Source organism: Myotis lucifugus, unplaced genomic scaffold (genome assembly GCF_000147115.1).
Source record: "Myotis lucifugus unplaced genomic scaffold, Myoluc2.0 scaffold_7, whole genome shotgun sequence".
In the NCBI taxonomy this organism is placed as follows: domain Eukaryota; kingdom Metazoa; phylum Chordata; class Mammalia; order Chiroptera; family Vespertilionidae; genus Myotis; species Myotis lucifugus.
Genome location: NW_005871055.1, coordinates 4,324,363 through 4,341,781, shown reverse-complemented (window position 1 = coordinate 4,341,781; position 17,419 = coordinate 4,324,363). Strand labels below are relative to the sequence as shown.

At 43.2% G+C, this 17,419-nt stretch overlaps 1 protein-coding gene across 1 annotated transcript in view; it reads left to right on the top strand.

The window, feature by feature from the left end:
• ENOX1 (ecto-NOX disulfide-thiol exchanger 1) overlaps positions 1–17,419 on the top strand; it is a 215,958-nt gene that overhangs the window by 90,337 nt on the left and 108,202 nt on the right. Inside the window, exons 7-8 of the mRNA XM_023747906.1 lie at positions 3,115–3,221; positions 7,098–7,215. Of these exons, the coding sequence (XP_023603674.1) occupies positions 3,115–3,221; positions 7,098–7,215 (225 nt within the window). The remainder of the gene's footprint in view (positions 1–3,114; positions 3,222–7,097; positions 7,216–17,419) is intronic.

Sequence of the window (17,419 nt, the reverse complement as noted above, 5' to 3'; positions counted from 1 at the left end):
TGGTCTCCCGCTTCTCCTCCCTCACAGCAAGTCAGTCACACTGTGTCCTGTATCTTGCCCTGTCAAATGACTTCTTGCTTCTCCCTCCACTCCAGAGCTCTGCCTTCATTCAAGCCTTTCTCATTTCTCCCACGCAAATCCTACTCAGATCTGCCTTCTCTGACCTGCATATAAAGTACGCAATATGGCTTGGTATGCATGGTCCTTATTTATCCTCAGCCAGCATTAGCCCCATCCCTGTCACCTATGTTCACACAAAGTCCTTTCACATTCCATGCCAGCCTTTAAGTGGCAGCCCTGCCTTCTCAACTGAGCAGGTTTTGATTCACTATTTAAGACTTGGCAAAAATATGGTTTTCTTTGGGTGTGTTTCCCTGACTCCACCTACTGAGTTAGTTACTGTGTCCCCATAGGTGTCATCCATACCTCTTTTGCATAAGGTAATTATCTGCTTTTTCCCCAGATGAGATTTCTCTGTAATCTCATCAAGGGCAAGGGCATGTCTTAATCATATATTTCCAGCAATCAGTCAAGTGCCTCGTAACCAGTAGGATCTCAGATGTTTGCTTAATGAATGAATTGAATTTATGGCCCAGAATATGTTAATAGCATGGTCTGAGCAACAGAGGCACTTAACCTGAAACAGGGAATATCTGCCGCACGACCTGAGTAAACATTCAGGGATCTAGTTTTAACCTTGAACATGTGCAGTTTTGGCCACTGGGTCTTTCTTCTAAGTGCTTTCCCTTCTGTACTCCTCCAAGTGCATTACTAGTCTCTCTTAGCTTCCCTCCACTCTACACACACTTAAACATATGAACACACAATTTTCTCTCTAGTGGCATCACCTTTATTAACAGCCTTCTCTGGTTGACGGCAGAATTATGGCCATCACAACCCAAATTCTCAGCCTTAACCTTTACTGTGCCTTCCCCTCAGGCCTGGTGTCAGACACCACAGTTCTTATTCTTCTAACTGACTCCAATCAAAGAGTCCTGTTATTAAAAGCAATGGGACCAATTCTCTTTAAAAATCTCACAATCAGCCCTAGCTGGATTGGCTCAGTGGATAGAGTGTTGGCCTGTGTACTGAAGGGTCCCTGGTTTGATTCTGGCCAAGGGCACATGCCCAGGTTGCAGGCTTGATCCCCAATGTGGGGCATGCAGGAGGCAGCTAATCAATGATTCTCATCATTGATGTTTCTACTCTCTCTCCCTCTCCTTTCCTCTCTGAAAATCAATAAAAATATATTTTTAAAAAATCATCAGCTTTTGAACAGTCCCTTCTGACCACAGAATCTTAAAAAAAAAAAAAAAATCTCACAATCACTACCATCTCTGTCCCTGCCAGATAATCTCATCTGACAGGATTTTGCCATGACAGTTTAGGCTAACTACTCTATGTTGCCCTTGGAAAGGCTGCTTGAAGTCCCCCATGAACCAGGCCTGCACGCAGACAGAACAGCAGGAACCCCAGGCAGTGAGCTGCAGCATTCTCCTCTGCCAGCGATGCTGCCGGGCAGCCAGCCCTGGGCTTAGGTGGCCAGCTGAAAGGCAACCCTCAGAGCAGGTCAGCCTGGCTAGCTGGCAGCTTTACTTCCTCCGGCTGAGCTGAGGAGAGGGAAGAGTGTGAGATAAGCTGATGGCAAATCCTCCTGTTAAAATTAAGTGCAATCAGTTCATTGTATGACATGATGATAAAGTTTGATAGATAGGAAAGTTTGGAGTTGGAATTCTCTTGAGGTGGAAAACAGTAAACATAAACTCCCCCGTGAAAACTACCCATAGGTCGGGAAGTAGCTGCTTATTAGCATGAGAAGATATTTACAATGTGGGAAATGAATGAAATCTGCTTGCTTCCTATGCTCCATCAGACACTTGTTTATTTTGTGTGCTGATTTTTAAAATTGTGGCACCAGGTGTTGTTCTGTGCAGATTATCCTATTGCTCTTTGACATTCTTTGGACACCTGGAAGATTTGGAAGAGCTTTGATGTCCTTTTTTATAATAGAGCCTTGGCAATCACTTAAGAAAAAAATATGTTTGATAGAGTGTTAGCATCTGTGAGAAGCTAATTTTAACTATCCCTTCCTAACTTAATATTTAGAAGTTTATGTTTAATCATGTGGTGAATTCAGTGCTATAATTTCCTTAATCTCATGCCTACTAAATCAATAACTGTTTAAGCAAGACTGAATCTGCAATTGCTTGGCCCCACCTGTGACATCCACTATTAAGAGCCCATCCCTTTCTCTGCATGGCTTTGTTCACAACCCCTCAGCATTTATTATTCCTATAGCACTGTGCCTGCAAGCCACGGAAGTTCTAAATGAGGTCCAAGTGATAGAGTTGGAACTTCAAGGGGTTTGGGAGCTGAGGGAGGGGAGCCTGAAGAAAGTGAAAAACGAAATAACAGAGATGGTGTGTGGTCATGATGAACTGTGGAGGGTGTGAACATAAGGTCTGCATGGCAGAGCTGCTGGTTGGGCGAGCCTTGGTCTCTCTTCCCTGCCCAAGGGCTGGTGGGCTGGCTGCATTGGTTGCAACAGGGGAAGAAAAAGGATCCAAGGAGTAAAAATGGCCCTGAGATTGAGGGGAGATGTGACACAGCTACTCATGGCCCCAACTTAGAACTTGGACCCAGTAATGTCTTCAGCGAGCTACATCTGACTCCTTCAGATAGAGACCAAAAGAGAAAAAGATATATGTTTGGCTCTTCCTCATCCAGCCACTCTACCCCAACTTCATGTCTAAGCCCCCAACCAAGGCATTACATTGTCTATCTGTATCTGTATGCCAACACCAGTGCCCATGCAGTCTGTACATATACCAAGTCCATTTGTAAACAAGGTAAAGAATGCATGGAAGCCAGTCTCCCTGGACTTTCCCCAGTCATACTTAGAATTTGCTTTAACCTAAGGTTATGGAGACAGACTTGAAGGGAGACATCCCAACCTTGCTAAAATGTAAGTACAAAAGGCACAAATTGGATGGATATTGATGATGTTATTTCTACTGTGACATCATCCATAGACTCCTAGTGTCTTTGCTTTGCTTCCCTATAGTGATCACAACATAAATTACTTGTCTTGTTTGACTTCCTTGTTCACCAAAGTTGAGCAGATTGTGGCCGTTTTCAACGCTTCTACCAGACAAAAAGCTTGGGACCATTTCTCGAAAGCTCAGCGCAAGAACATAGACATTTGGCGAAAACATTCTGAGGTTGGTGATTTTATTATTACTTTTTAAACACCATCACACAGCTGGATTGGCAGAGAATAGTGTGGCTGCAGTCATTACGGTTTTTGTTAGAGTGGGCAGTCATCTTGCCGTTGTCCTGTCTCATTGTCACCCAAATCCAGCTCAGATCTGTTCCTTACCCAGCAAAGAGCTGACTTCCTGCTTAGAGGACAGAGAGCTCTTCTCCCCTGCAGTGGGAGAGCAGAAAGTCTTCCATTCATAGCCAAGAGCTCAGGAATAAACCAAGCCACTTTGCCTGATGATTATGAAATGAAGTGCAAAGTAAAACAGAAAACCAGTTTTTAATAAATACGGAGTTTTTTTCGCTATTCTGCTACGTGATGAGGACAGTTTCTTCTTTGGTCTAGAAATGGCAGGTATGCCTCTCATGCACGCTTTCTCATCATGAGCAATGCCTTAGTCCCTGTGCTAGCCAGCAGGTTAAACCACACCTCTCCCAGCGCAAACTTCCCCAGGGGAGGGAGCGGCCCAGCTAGCCACGTCTGCCCTCTGCATCATTGCATGTGTGAATGTGAGTATTCACCCCAAGGGAAGAGTCCAGAACTTGACCTTCTTTGACACCTAGAAGGGCCAAAATGTGTCATTAGTCATTGGTCGTCCGGCTGTTATTTTTAACTCCACAGTGTAGTGTACGCTTTGAACCTGTACTTTAACAGTAAGTATACTGTCTTTGTTTGCTTATTCTTTCTTTTTTTAATGAGAGAATGTTTCTCATGCGGATGTCTCTCCATCTCTAGCATGTTGATATCAGAGTTCTCTAAATGATATTCCCCTTTCAAAATCCCAAACTTATAGAAGGTAAGGTTTATTTATTTAATGATTTTGGCTCCCACTTGTAAAATAAGTGTTTTATATAGAGTTTGAAGAACCACAAAGTACTGTGATATCAATCATTTGGGTAGCATTTTAAGTGCCCATTAACTAATGCTAAATTACAGCTGAATACCAATGGCACTAGATATAATATCCACATGAATAGCAAATGAATCCTTTATTATCACTGTTATTATGGTGAATGCCGATGACTTCACAATAATGGGACACTTAAAGTGCTAGTGCAATTTATTGTTAAGAAGGACATTTTTTATTTTGTTCACAAATGCCTAAGAAGGTGGATGGTGAGTGATGCAGTTCTGTTCCTCTGTTCAGGATTGTGAGTAAGGAGGAGGTGGGGTTTCTCTTTAACTTTTCAGGGGCCAGAAAAAACAAAGGATGCTTCCCTACTGCTCCCCCAGACATTGAGTCGAGACCCCAGTACCCCAGTTAAGGTTGATTTTCTGGAGGAAAGAGCCCTAGTTTATGATGAAATATACAAACTGAGGGTTATGAAACACAGATCAGAATCCATGAACTATGATTCAGATTTGGGAACAATCTATGAATTGTTTATTTTTTCCTTCGCGTAAAAACCAAACATGATTAAAAGAAATATTAAGAGAAAGGCAAGTGGCACGATGCCGAATAAACCTGTGCATAGAAAGGCTGGCATTAGTAGTGAGTGTCAGCAAATATCGGCTCCTGATTTAATTCACACTTCCTGCCACGTCTGGAGCTGGTCCCCTCTCCTGGCGTCCCCCGTGCTGGGGCCAGGGCTGTCGTCTCCATTGCGGAGCAGGACACGCGAGGCTCCAGCTTTGTTCCAGGGAAGCCTGCTCACCTTGCTCCCTGCTGAGGGGTAGAAAGGATGCTGTCCTGACGTTGTGCCTGCGAAGGGCCTTTATGGCTCCCTGCCACTCCCGCCAGCTCTATGGATGTACCAGGAAATAGGATTCTAAATTACCTTTGATTTTCTCTCCGACGTGTCGCTTAATTGATTAAGTACCAGTTGGTAATTTTACATTGTGGATGATTTCTCAGTTGCACATAAGCTTGATAATTGGCTTGATTTTTCCGCGTTCCCATGTACAGCATCTGTTAATTATCTGCAACACCTTTGCAGATTTATTAGAGTGTGCGAGTGATTTACTGCTGAACCAGAGGCACCCTGTGGAAACACCCTCAGCTCATGTTTTTTTTTTCCTCCCATTGTTTTCCTTTCTGCCGCCCTCCCCCACTAGAACAGCTACTGTATGACAGTTTGTCATTAATTGTGGGAACTAAACAACAGGCTCTTTCAGGCTCATTTATTCTCTCCGCCTGACTTTTCCTTGTTTTAAGTATTTTCAGGCCACCTCTTTGGGAATTGGCCTCTTTGTCAGAAAAATTAGCTGTCCACAACCTAAAAACTTCCCCACTAATCACATGTGACATCTGCCTCTGATACCCATGGTGTTGTTTAAGGCAGGATTGGCACCCCTTCTACTCGGTGGCATGTCACGCAAGGAGGCCTGGGCCGTCAGCCTGGTGGCCATCAGGACTGCCCTGACATGTGTCCCTGTCCCAGGGACTTTGCCTCTCTGCTGATCCTCCATCCCTGTCCTCTGTATTGGTGATTCCCAGGGTTCAGAGTTGACCACGCAAATACTTTCCTTCCCATCATGCTACAGTACACATCTGTGAGCTAAGCAGGGAAGACAATGGAAAGAACCTATAACACAGACTACTATGTGCACACATTGACTGAATGGGCCTTAGAACTATGCTTAAAGTCATGCCATCAGTACCTCGTCATACCTTAGCTTTATTGTTACTCAAAGGTTTATTATAAAGTGAAATTATTTTAACTATTTGACTTTATTTAAAGACTTCAATTTAAATGAGGTAAAAAGGGGAAACATATAAGAGAACACAATGGATAAGGATTCACAAATACATAATATAGAAATTTATACAAATAATATGATTATTTAACATACATGATTACAGTGTTCTGATTTTTAGATACAGTTGTAAAACAATATTCTGTAATTCCTTATTTTTATAAGTTTTCACATGGCACGCTTGCATTCAAATGGCCTTTATTACTACTATTCCCCATTTATGTGTGAGTTGACAAAGGCTCAAAGAAATTAAATGCCTTGGCTGCAGTCACTCCTGTAATAGGTGGAGAGTGTAAGATATAATCCTAAGATCATAAAGTGATGCTAAAGCAACCATCACAACAAAAACAATAAACTCTACACCATAATGTAAAACACTAGAAAAAGAAGCCATCTGTTTTTATTTTGCCCTCCAACATATTTTTAAATTTGACCATTTGAATATATGAATGGTGTGTGTGTGTGTGTGTGTGTGTGTGTGTGTGTGTGTGTGCGTGATCACACAGGGCCCCATGCTCACATGCAGGGCCCCTATTCTGCAGGAAGAATAATAGAGGTCTGCATTTTCAACTTGGAGAACCATGTGCTTAACATGAGGCAAAGTATCTTACATGCATTAATTTATTTTATTCTCAAAAGTATGATCATCACAATATTCCAGTGAGTAAATTGAGGCTAAGGCAGATGAAGAAACATTCCTTGAGCTACACAGTACACTGGGTCAGTAGCAGACCAGTCTTTTAAACGTTTCCTTGCTTGTATTCCTAATCCTTAGCGATGAGCCCCTCCTGTGTGCCACTCATGGTGATAGGTATTTCTGTGTAATCCTCACAACAGCCCTGCTAGGTGGATGTTGTTATCTCCTTTCCTACAAATGTGAAAATTGAAACTTGAGAGATTGAACAATTTGCTGAAGAGCCCTTGAGTAGTCATTGGTGAGCAGGAATTATTCCAAGTCCGATACCAGATTCCTGTCTTTCCACACCCACCTTCTGTACCCCTCAAAATGTTTTCCTAGATTAGGTGGGGAAATGTTTGAAAGGGGAAAACTGCAGATTCTAGGTGCTCATGTGTCAGCCATAATACACTAAAAGACCATTGGGAAAGTGACTGACATTTGTGTACTCTTAACTTTCAGGAGCTCCGGAATGCTCAAAGTGAGCAACTCATGGGCATCCGTCGCGAAGAGGAGATGGAAATGTCAGATGATGAGAACTGTGACAGCCCAACTAAAAAAATGAGAGTCGATGAATCAGGTAACACTGAAAACCGCCACACACCATGAGGTATCTCAATGATGTTCCTAATCCCAGGTGGGGCATATACATTGGGAAATGAACACATAACTCACCTTTATTGAGTTATACTAAACTTTCATCTCTGAGTGACTGTGTCTTTTATTAGTAGAACTTTACACTTCTTGGGAACATAGTAATTTAAATTGTTCCAGTTGTTTCTTTATGAGTAGGTCTGGGGCCATTATACTTTTTTCAGGGATACTTGCCTGTTCTCATAAAAATCCTTTTCCATAGTATGGTAGCCACCACTGATGCTGAAATGCAGATAAAATCTAGCTTCAGTCAGTGTCCTAATATGCGAATTGTTTAATCCCTGAGGAGGCTTTCTAGCCTCTGAAAGAGCTTGCTGGAGAATTAGACTGTTCTCCAGTGAACTTTGGTTCACCTAACCTGCCGTCAGAGGATTGGCCCACTTTGTACCAAGGAAGGGGCATCACTCTTGAGCTGTAAAAAGGAGAGAAGCTCAGAGTGAACTTGGTTCATGTACTCCGTCTCATCTGAGATGCTGATGTAAAACTCGGTCCTTGAATTGTGTATATGTAAATCCCTTGGTCTTGTAGAAGCAGGCCAGGGACGTGGTCACTCCACATAGGGGACACCAATGGGGACTGTTTTCCAAGGGGAAGAGTTTGGTGTAAAGGGCCCAGGAAGAACCAGAGTTGCCACTGTTGCCAAAAAAAAAAAAGACAAATAGAGGCATGACAGATTTGATCTATCTCCTCATATGTACCGGTGAATAAACACTCACCTGTTCCAAGCTTTTTAACAGGAAGAGTCAGGTAACCAGAAACAGGTGACCTTTGCTAATTTGCTGGTAGAAGCCAAAACCAAGATTCAGAAAATGGTCATGTCATCAGGGTTGCAGAGTGGTGTGAATGCCCTGTTTTTCCAGGGCTTTCGAGGAGAATCAGAGGCGTAAATGATGGTCGCAAGGAAAGCTGCTTTGTCCAGGGGTAGCAGAGGGAGCTCAGCGTCCTTAGAGCAGTGGTTCTCAGAAGTGTGGTCGTCAGTCCAGCAACACCAGCATCGTCTAGGACAGTGGGCGGCCAACTCATTAGTCAACAGAGCCAAATATCAACAGTACAACGATTGAAATTTCTTTTGAGAGCCAAATTTTTTAAACTTAAATTATATAGGTAGGTACATTGTTATTAACTTAATTAGGGTACTCCTAAGGCTTAGGAAGAGCCACACTCAAGGGGCCAAAGAGCCACATGTGGCTCAAGAGCCGCAGTTTGCCGACCACGGGTAGGAACTTACTAGAAATGCACATTCTCAGGCCTTGCTCAACACCTACTGAATCAGAAACTCTCAGGGAGGTGGAGGTGGGAGCCAGCAATCTGCGATTTAAGCCCTGCAGGGAATTCTGTTGCAGGCTAAAGTTTGAGACCAACCGCCTTAGAACATTTTCCTTTTAGCCTCAAATTCCATTTATTTATATCTTTCAGAAGCTTGGCATAAACAAAGGCACCATGCCCCTCTTTTCTGAAGCCTTTGTCTGAAAAGTGAAGCTAGCATGTGTGTGTCACTGTGCGCCTCCTAGTGAGACGCTACAGATTTCTCAGGACTGCTTCGTAATTGGGTTTAAATTTGCTTGTTTGAGGAAACCACCTTCCTCACGGCATTTCGATTCTGCACACCTTCATCCGTCAAAGGAAAAGAGTAAATTTCAGTGTGATTTTCTTAAACTCAATGACATCTTCTCATAAAAATATAAAATATTTTTCTCAAAAAAGCTTTCATCATTTTTGAAGTTTCTAGATGAGAGGCAGGTCTACATGAAACTTGTGTCTTTAACATACCTAATAAGGTATGTGTAGGAGAAAAGAATTGAGTCAATGAGAAATTTTTATTTGAACCTGTGGCTTTTTTGGCAAGGAAAGGACATTTTTTTAAAAACAACCAATCAATTTCCCGAGTAAGAAATGTGTCTAATTTTGTAGTGTGCTTAGGATAGGGCCAGAGTGATGACTGAGAACAGTGGCTCACAGGGGAGGTTACAGGCCATGGCAGCGAGCGTGTACCTGTAGGATCGCCCTGAGCTCTGCTGCAGAAGAATCCACAGAGGTGCCAAGACCTCTCCCCTCGCAGGGACCACAGGGTCCTCTCTGGAAGGTTGACTGAAGAGGCGTCTTTCTGACCTCTCTTCGTTTTCCCCAGGCGTCTGGTAAGAGCCTGAAGGGGGACCTGAGCTTTCAGAAGCTTTCACCAGGCTTGTTACTTGGTCAGTAGAATTAATGAGCACAACACGGCCTGTTCTCTACTGAGTGCTGAGGGAAAAGATGAAAGAACTGGAGTTCAAATGCCAGGCCCCCAGGAGTTCAAAGTCTTTTTTGTGCTTTCAAAATGAGATGGACCAGGGAACGTGGCATGTGGTTTATGAGGAAAGCTCAGGACTGATTAGAGGGAAAGGAAAGCAACTAACCTTTTTTATTCCACTGGGCCCCGAAGAGCCTGCCAAAAGCAGGCAGCGGTTCTTCTTTCGGCTGCATGTTGGGGCCACTGTCTGAGAGCAGGAATTCCCATCTGGTCTTTTACCCAGGCTAAGACAGATTCCTTCCAACAGCTGCTTGAAGCAGGGACCCAGGGACCGGGTGTGTGTGTGTGGGCGGGCGGGGGGGGGGGGGCGGCAACCTGAGGGGATTTTTCAGTGGTATCTCCTCAGGTGACCCAGCACTAATTGTAGGTACACATTTGCAGCTGTCAGGCACCTGTGAGCAGGCCTCTTCAAAATGTAGTTCTAATTCACTAGCGGGAATTGCCAAATGCTGAAATAGAAGTAAACCCTCTATCTTCTAAAGAATCCCTTGCCCTTTTCGTTTCTGCTAAAACAATGAGATTTTGTCTTGGACGCTCTGAGCAGTAGCTGCCCCAGGCATTCTTGGAAATTGAGGGGATATCCTTCTGGGAGCCCGGGCCTGTGGGAGCCTGTGGTGAGGCCGCCCCCCACAGGATGCTTGAGTTTGGTCCACCAGTGCTGGCTTTCCTCCTCCTCTGTCTCCTGGAACAAAAGCTAACAGGCAGTTTTATTTTTTTAAATATATTTTATTGATTTTTTACAGGGAGAAAGGGAGAGGGCTAGAGAGGGCTAGAGAGTTAGAAACATCGATGAGAGAGAAACATCGATCAGCTGCCTCCTGCACACTCCCCACTGGGATGTGCCCGCAGCCAAGGTACATGCCCTTGACCAGACTCGAACCTGGGACCCTTCAGTCCGCAGGCCGATGCTCTATCCACTGAGCCAAACCGGTCAGGGCAGTAACATACAGTTTTATTTCTGAGGGGCAGCGGGGGAGAACTGGTTTCTAGAGAAGACACAATGTATCATGTGGGAGGACTTGTATACCTTGCGCTAAATTCTTTTTAAAAAACCAAAATTGGTCAATATATCTCTGATCTTCTGGTTATGAAGAATATTTCATTGTACTTCTGCTTTTCACCACCCATAATAATTTACCACAGGTGTGGGTAGAGTTCCCCGCATGGCTCTCACTACAATATACTAGTAGTTCTGGGCGGGCTGTTCACTGCTCCTCATCAGCTGGGTCTTGAAAGGGAAGGCAGTTTGCTGAAGCAAAACTAAGATGCTGATAAAAATGAAAATGAGTTTTGTTAATAAATTTGAAAACCAAGACAGATTTATCGAAGCATTCATTCAAGAAGATCGGCATCCTGTTCTGAAGCCTGTGAAGATAGTTTTTGATAAAAATTCAATTTATTATTGCATAGTCTACCTCCTACTGGAATCAAGCCAAACTTTAAAAGCTGTATCTATTCCTCCTCCCCCCTCCTTCTCCCCCTCTTTTTCTCTTTAATTCCTCCTCCCCCCGCCCCAGGTTGACTGTAGGGGTGAGGACAAGAAAGCTCAAGGAAGAGAGGAGAAAAAAGAGGAAGTCTGTCCTAGATCTTAAGGCCTCAGATAGCAGAACCTGATCAGTCTTAGCACTGTGAGCGTCCAATGAATCAATGCATGCAAAGGCCTTGCTTACAGTGTTGACTCTGCTTATTATCTTGGTCGTCCTCCAGCTCCTGGCCCCAGGCCTTTCACCAAGTCAGCGCTCAAGCAAAGTGTGTTGACTTCAACTGCATATTCCCCTTCTTCTGGTCTTTATGCTTTTTTTCCATAAGTTTATAGGAAGATGGCAACCCTAAGAACATTTGTTCTAATTAAATGGCAAGCATTAGTCTGGCAGGTGTTGCTCAGTTGGTTGGAGTGCTGTTCCATACACTGGAAGGTCGTAGGTTTGATTCCCCGTCAGGGCACATACCCAAGTTGGGGGTTCAATCCCTGTTCCGGGTGCATATGGGAGGCAACCGATGAGTTTCTCTCTCACAGTGAAGTTTCTCTCTCTTTCTCTTTCCCTTCCTCTCTCTTTCAAATCAGTAAAGCCATATCCTTGGGTGACGCTCAAAAAAATAAATACATAAAAAGAAAAAGAATATTAAATGGCAAGTATTAATAAGCATGTTTAAACAAAGATAATTCATTTCCCCCACATGGTCTGAACATGTATACATACAAAGTACATTGCCACATGCTCAATAGTCTACACTTCAGAAAGTTGAAACCCAGCGTCATTCTGATTATTACTAAACATCTGTCAAGCACCTGGTTGTGTTCAAGGCTCTGTGGACCCTGGGCATAGGGCGAGGGTTAGACACAGTGTACCCTGCCCTCAAGCGTGTGAGATGCTTTTAGAAGAGAAGAAACATGTTAACCTAATAAAAATGCAATGCCTAATGCCACATATGTTCTAAAGCCACGAATTTAAATTCAGTATAAACCAAAATGAACATAATTACCCCAGTGTATGTACCTCATCCAGTATTTAGGGAGTATACATTGTATATTGAACACAAACTTTAGAAGAATAAAACTAATATGTCCTTTGCTTAATAGACAACCCTTAAACCATTCCATAATGCACAAATGTTCTTGGGTTTTAATTACACCTCATTTAAGCTCTGAGTTCTTTAGGGGAGCAATTACTTTTTTAATTATGAAGAATGTTTTCTGGGTTGTCAATTTTCCATGGAAACGCACCACATCATAGGTACAGATTTTTTAAAAATTTTTCAATAAGAAATGTTTTGGAAAGATTTGCCAAATCTTTCAGCCAGCCGAGTCAAATTTGAGACTCATAATTAAGTTCAGTTGGAATTAGCAGTATTCAGTCTGCCTGAATAGTTTTATATGTAGCTGGAAGCGTTAGTTTTTAAAAAAATTTAATAATAAGGCTCTCTCTTGTTATCCCCTTCATCTCTTTGAACACCAGGACTGCCTGTTTTTCTGATTTAGTTTGTTTCCTGCTTAGGAGTGCTTTTGATAGACATAAAGGATGCCCAACGGGAAGGTTACAGTCACAGTCGGGCTCACTGCCACCCCAGCACCACACTGGGCGCTGGAGGGGAGTGCAGGGTCCTCCAGCCCGTGGTGGGGCCAACAGAAGGGGGCCGGGGCCGTCTCACTGGCAGTTGGTAGACGCTTCCCATTGAATTGAGTGCGATCTGAGCAGGCTTACTCTGGAGTTGCTTAGAACTCTGCAGAGGGCACGAGCGTTCAGACGGGGCAAGTGAGTCCATGCCACTTGCCGTCGGGGTGGAGCTCCTGCACCAGCAGACCCAGAGGCAGGCATGTCCGTGGTGAGGAGCCTGGGAGGACAAGCTGTTTGTCGCCTTCTGTGTGCACATGTAATGACAGCCCGAAGGAGGAATCCAGCAGTGGTGTGTGTCTATCAGCGACCACCCCGTTAAAGACAAGCATTTTATTTTCACCACAAAGGAATGTCTCCTGGGAGCCCAAATGCTTAACAAGAAAGGGTGATTAATTAAAACTAATACGGCTTCAAGATGAAGAAATACATCTTCCGGGGTGGGCTCGGTAGCCTGCTTCATTCCTAAATTCTGGAAACAGAGCTTCATTTACAAGGAGCCAAGGCTTGCTCTCTCTCTCTCTCTCTCTCTCTCTCTCTCTCTCTCTCTCTTTTTCTTGCCAAATAATTCCAATGCATGTTTATTTTGGATAGATTTTTTTCAGTGCCCTGATTTTATATACTGTTACGGTTCTCTTTTCATAATGAACATGTTCCTGAAAACTATAAAATCAACATTTTGTAAATTGCTTTACCTTTTAAATGCAAGAGACAGGTGCTATTACAGGGAGGGAAGCGCTCCTTCTGCCCAGCCAGGCTGTGTTCATCTGTTTTGTAAATTCACATTTGGAGCCTACACTGTCTTAAATTTAGCCCCTTAGAATCTTATTTTTATGTGGCGCCTGACAAATCCTTATTCCTGTCATCGCTCTCAGATATGCACACATTTTCCATAACGGTGTGTTTTATGTAAAGTTGATCTGTGCTGCTGAAATCGCATCCAGCCTAGGAAAGCACGGATTTTCCCGACACTGTAACCACTCACCTGCGCTGCACTTCCACAAAACCAGGCGCCCTCGTGAAGGTTCTCAAACAAACCACCTGCTTGATACTGGCTTGGAGCTGGTGGGCTCTCACTGGTTTCCAGTGCAATAGGCCAGCACCTTCTCCAGCTGCATGTGCAGAGTAGACTCAGGCTCTGTTAGCCCTGGCTTCTTGCCTAGTGACATGAGCCCGGGGAGCCTGGTGAAGGGCTTGGGCTGTTGGGCCATTGGCAGGCAGAGGAGAAGAGTGAGGAAGTTAACAGCCAATTTTCAGAAAGAACCACACAGACCCTGACCTGGGAAGAGTGTAACTGAATGGCCAGAAGCACAGGGGCCCAGCCCAGTTGCTGGTGCACAGCCCCGGTGTGTGGATTCCCCTCAGCTGCCAGGGACACCGTTATCCGGATTACAGTTTATTATGTTCTCTGGGCATATCGTCTGATAGGTTGATGCAGGATCATTGCATAGGAGAGTAGATGTAATCCTGTTTTCTTAGCAGGCTTTCAGGACACTGAGGGAATATTTATGTAATAAGATGCAAAGTTGCTATGGAAAATACTATAGCAACCCAACATCTTCCCAGAGCCAGGCAGCCACTTGTAACAGCAATCTAAATTTACATTTATTTTAGTGTCATTTTATCGACACTCTTAGTATCTCATTCTGACAGGATGTTAAAATATGTTTTCAGGTTGTATTTGAGCAGAATTAACAGTGCTGTTAGATTTTAAGTGTGGTTTTCACAACTTCTGAAAAAAAAATCAGAATATTTTTGAGGGAATTTAGATGACTTCATCTGGGTAAGTTTGTAAGTTTTATTTTTCTTTCCTAAATGTAGGAAAGAATTCCTAGTAGTATTTTTCCTAATTTTGCTTTTTAGTTTGTAAATAATAAGTAGGAATTTCTGATTGTGAAATAGGGATTACCCTTTTCAACATTGACACAATTTGTCAAGTGCTCTCCTGTGATTCTATTGGTGCTCATAGAAAACACTTTTAGTAGATCAGCTCACAGCCCTCCAGTAGCATGTAACATGTTAAACATAAATTCTGTTTTTCTTTTTCAAACTTCTTTTAAAAATTGATTTTGAGAAAGAGAGGAAGGAAGAGGGAGAGGGGGAGAGAAACATTAACATCGATATGAGAACAAAACAATTGGCTGCCTCCTGCATGCCCATTACCAGAGATCAAGCCCCAAACCCAGGCATATGCCCAGACTGGGAGTCGAACCAGCAACCTCTTGGTGCGGGACGATGCCTAACCAACTGAGCCACACCAGCCAAGGCGAACCTGGTTTTCATATAAAAATAACACCTGGTCATTTTGGAAGATCTAATATTGAATAATAAAGAAAGAAGAAAATAGCCCTGGCCAGGTGGCTCAATTGGTTGGAGGGATATCCCGTAGACCAAAAAGGTTGCAGGTACCATTCCTGGTCTGGGCATATATAAGGAGGCAACCAACCAATGATGTTTCTCTCTCTCCCTTTCTCTTCCTCTCTCTCTAAATTCAATTTAAAAATTATCTTTAGTTGAGAACTTTTTTAAAAAGAGAAGAAAATAAAATTGTGTTAGTTACAGCACTACAAAAGACTGTGTGGTTTCTATTTTGTTCTTCTACACAGATTAACTATGTAAGCATTTTTCTATGTATTTTAAAGCTCAGACACAGTAATTCTGCATGATTTTGTTTTCAGACAGACCTTATATAGCAAGTGAATTTTTTAAGCTTCCTTTTTATATGTTAATGAAATAGAAAATTAGAGCAAATCATGTGAATCCTTCCAGGATCATGGGCTCTTTCACAGGCACCTATGAGAATTGATGCTATAATCTTTGAGGTGTCCAAAGCAAATGCCTGAGGTTATTAAAATCCTGAAAACTGGACCAGCCCTCCCAAAAGCATGTTCCAGATCCCTTAAATGTGAGTGTGGCAGAGAAGCTGTAGTTACCTGGCTGGTTGGTAGTGGAAAGAGAGCATCTGCTGATTTTCCTCTGTACCTGTCCAGTTACACCTTCAAGTGTGACTCTAACACTGTGAAAGTGGGACACTAGCCAAAAGAATCAATAACAGACCCTATTAAAACGTATGTTGGGACCAACTTCTTAGCAACTGATGTACTTACTGATGGACTTGCTGTTTATGAACATCATTGTCCTAATTCTCCTCTGCTTTCATACTGCATTGCTTATCCAAGCACAGTTGGTGGCATAAAGCTATTATATCTTGAGTCCTAATGCTGTTGCTCATAAGCTTCATTAATCAAAGACCTAAAGATGCTGGATTTATGGTATGAATACAAAAATGAGGAGAGGAGAATGTCTTACAGAATTCCAGTTAGTCATACACATTCAGTGCTACACAACTAATGAAAAAAAATAATTGAAAGAAGTAATCACTTTCTTCCCTTTCTTAGAAATTTCCACCTGCTGCTATATGATACTGATGCAGCAGGTCCTCATGTAACATCCTTTTGTTCAGTGCCATTTCATTATAATGTTGATGAGAAAAAAAATGATTCCTGGCTGGAGTCACTGTGTGAAATTTGCACGTTTTCCCACATCTGTGTGGGTTTCTCCCGTTTCTCATTTCCTCCCACGTCCCAGTGATGTTCAGGAGAGGTGAGCTGGTTAAGTGTCTAAGTGGGTGATGTGGGTGTGAGTGCGCCCGGCGATGGAATGGTGTCCTGTCCTGGTCAGGGTTAGTTCCCACCTTGTGCCCTGAGCTGCTGGGATAGGCTCTGCAGAGCCACCTCAACTCTTAACTGGAACAAGGGGGTTGGAAATAATGATCTTACTTGTCTTTATTCATCTTTCTTAAATGTATGTATGGCTTACATTTATTTCAATGTTTAATATTAGAAGTATTTAAGCTTAGAAGTTTGGTAATGTTTTTGTGACCAGAAATATGCTCCAGAAACTTAACTCCCATTTATATCAATTAGCCTATGGTCAAGTTGGTTTTGTCGTATATTGTCCCACCTAAAGTCACAGTTTTCAAGAACATATGGACTATGTTAAGTGAAGACTTAACTGTACTTAGAAGCCCCGGACATTGAAGTTTGCTAATTAAAAGCTAGTATAGTAAGCCCTCCCATATCTAAATGGCTTAGAGACACTTCTTTCATTTGGGTGAATGTCGTTGATACCAGAGAGGGACTAAGCACTCAGCAACTGTTCTCCCTGGTTCTAGGGCACAATGTGGAAGCCTTCTGGGAGGTGGCCAGAGAAAGGAAGTTGTATTTGACTCCCATACTAGCAAAGAAGGAGGGGCAGATGTTATAAGGCAGAGTCTCTACTATAGTGTTTCAGGCTGGGTGTTACAGGTTCTTCAATGAGCACACTGTAACTTCCAGAGCTGCTGGGTCCCAGAGGCCCTAGCTCTCCACTTGGGCCATGTGGGTCCTTGCCACTTGACACAGTTACCTAACTCTCCAATTATCAGAATTACTCTAGAAACATGTAAATAACTAACACCAGGGCACTGGTTAATTAATTATATACCTACTAGAGGCCCAATGCACAAAATTCATGTAAGAGTAGGCCTTCCTTCCCCCGGCTGCCAGCACTGGCTTCCCTCTGGCACCCGGGACCTGGGCTTCCCTCTCAGCCCTGGCTTCATCTGGAAGGTTGTCCGGAAGGATATCAGGTCTAATTAGCATATTATCCTTTTATTATTATAGATTAGAGGCCCGGTGCGTGAAATTCATGCATGGCAGGGAGGGGGGTCCCTCAGCCTGGCCTGCACC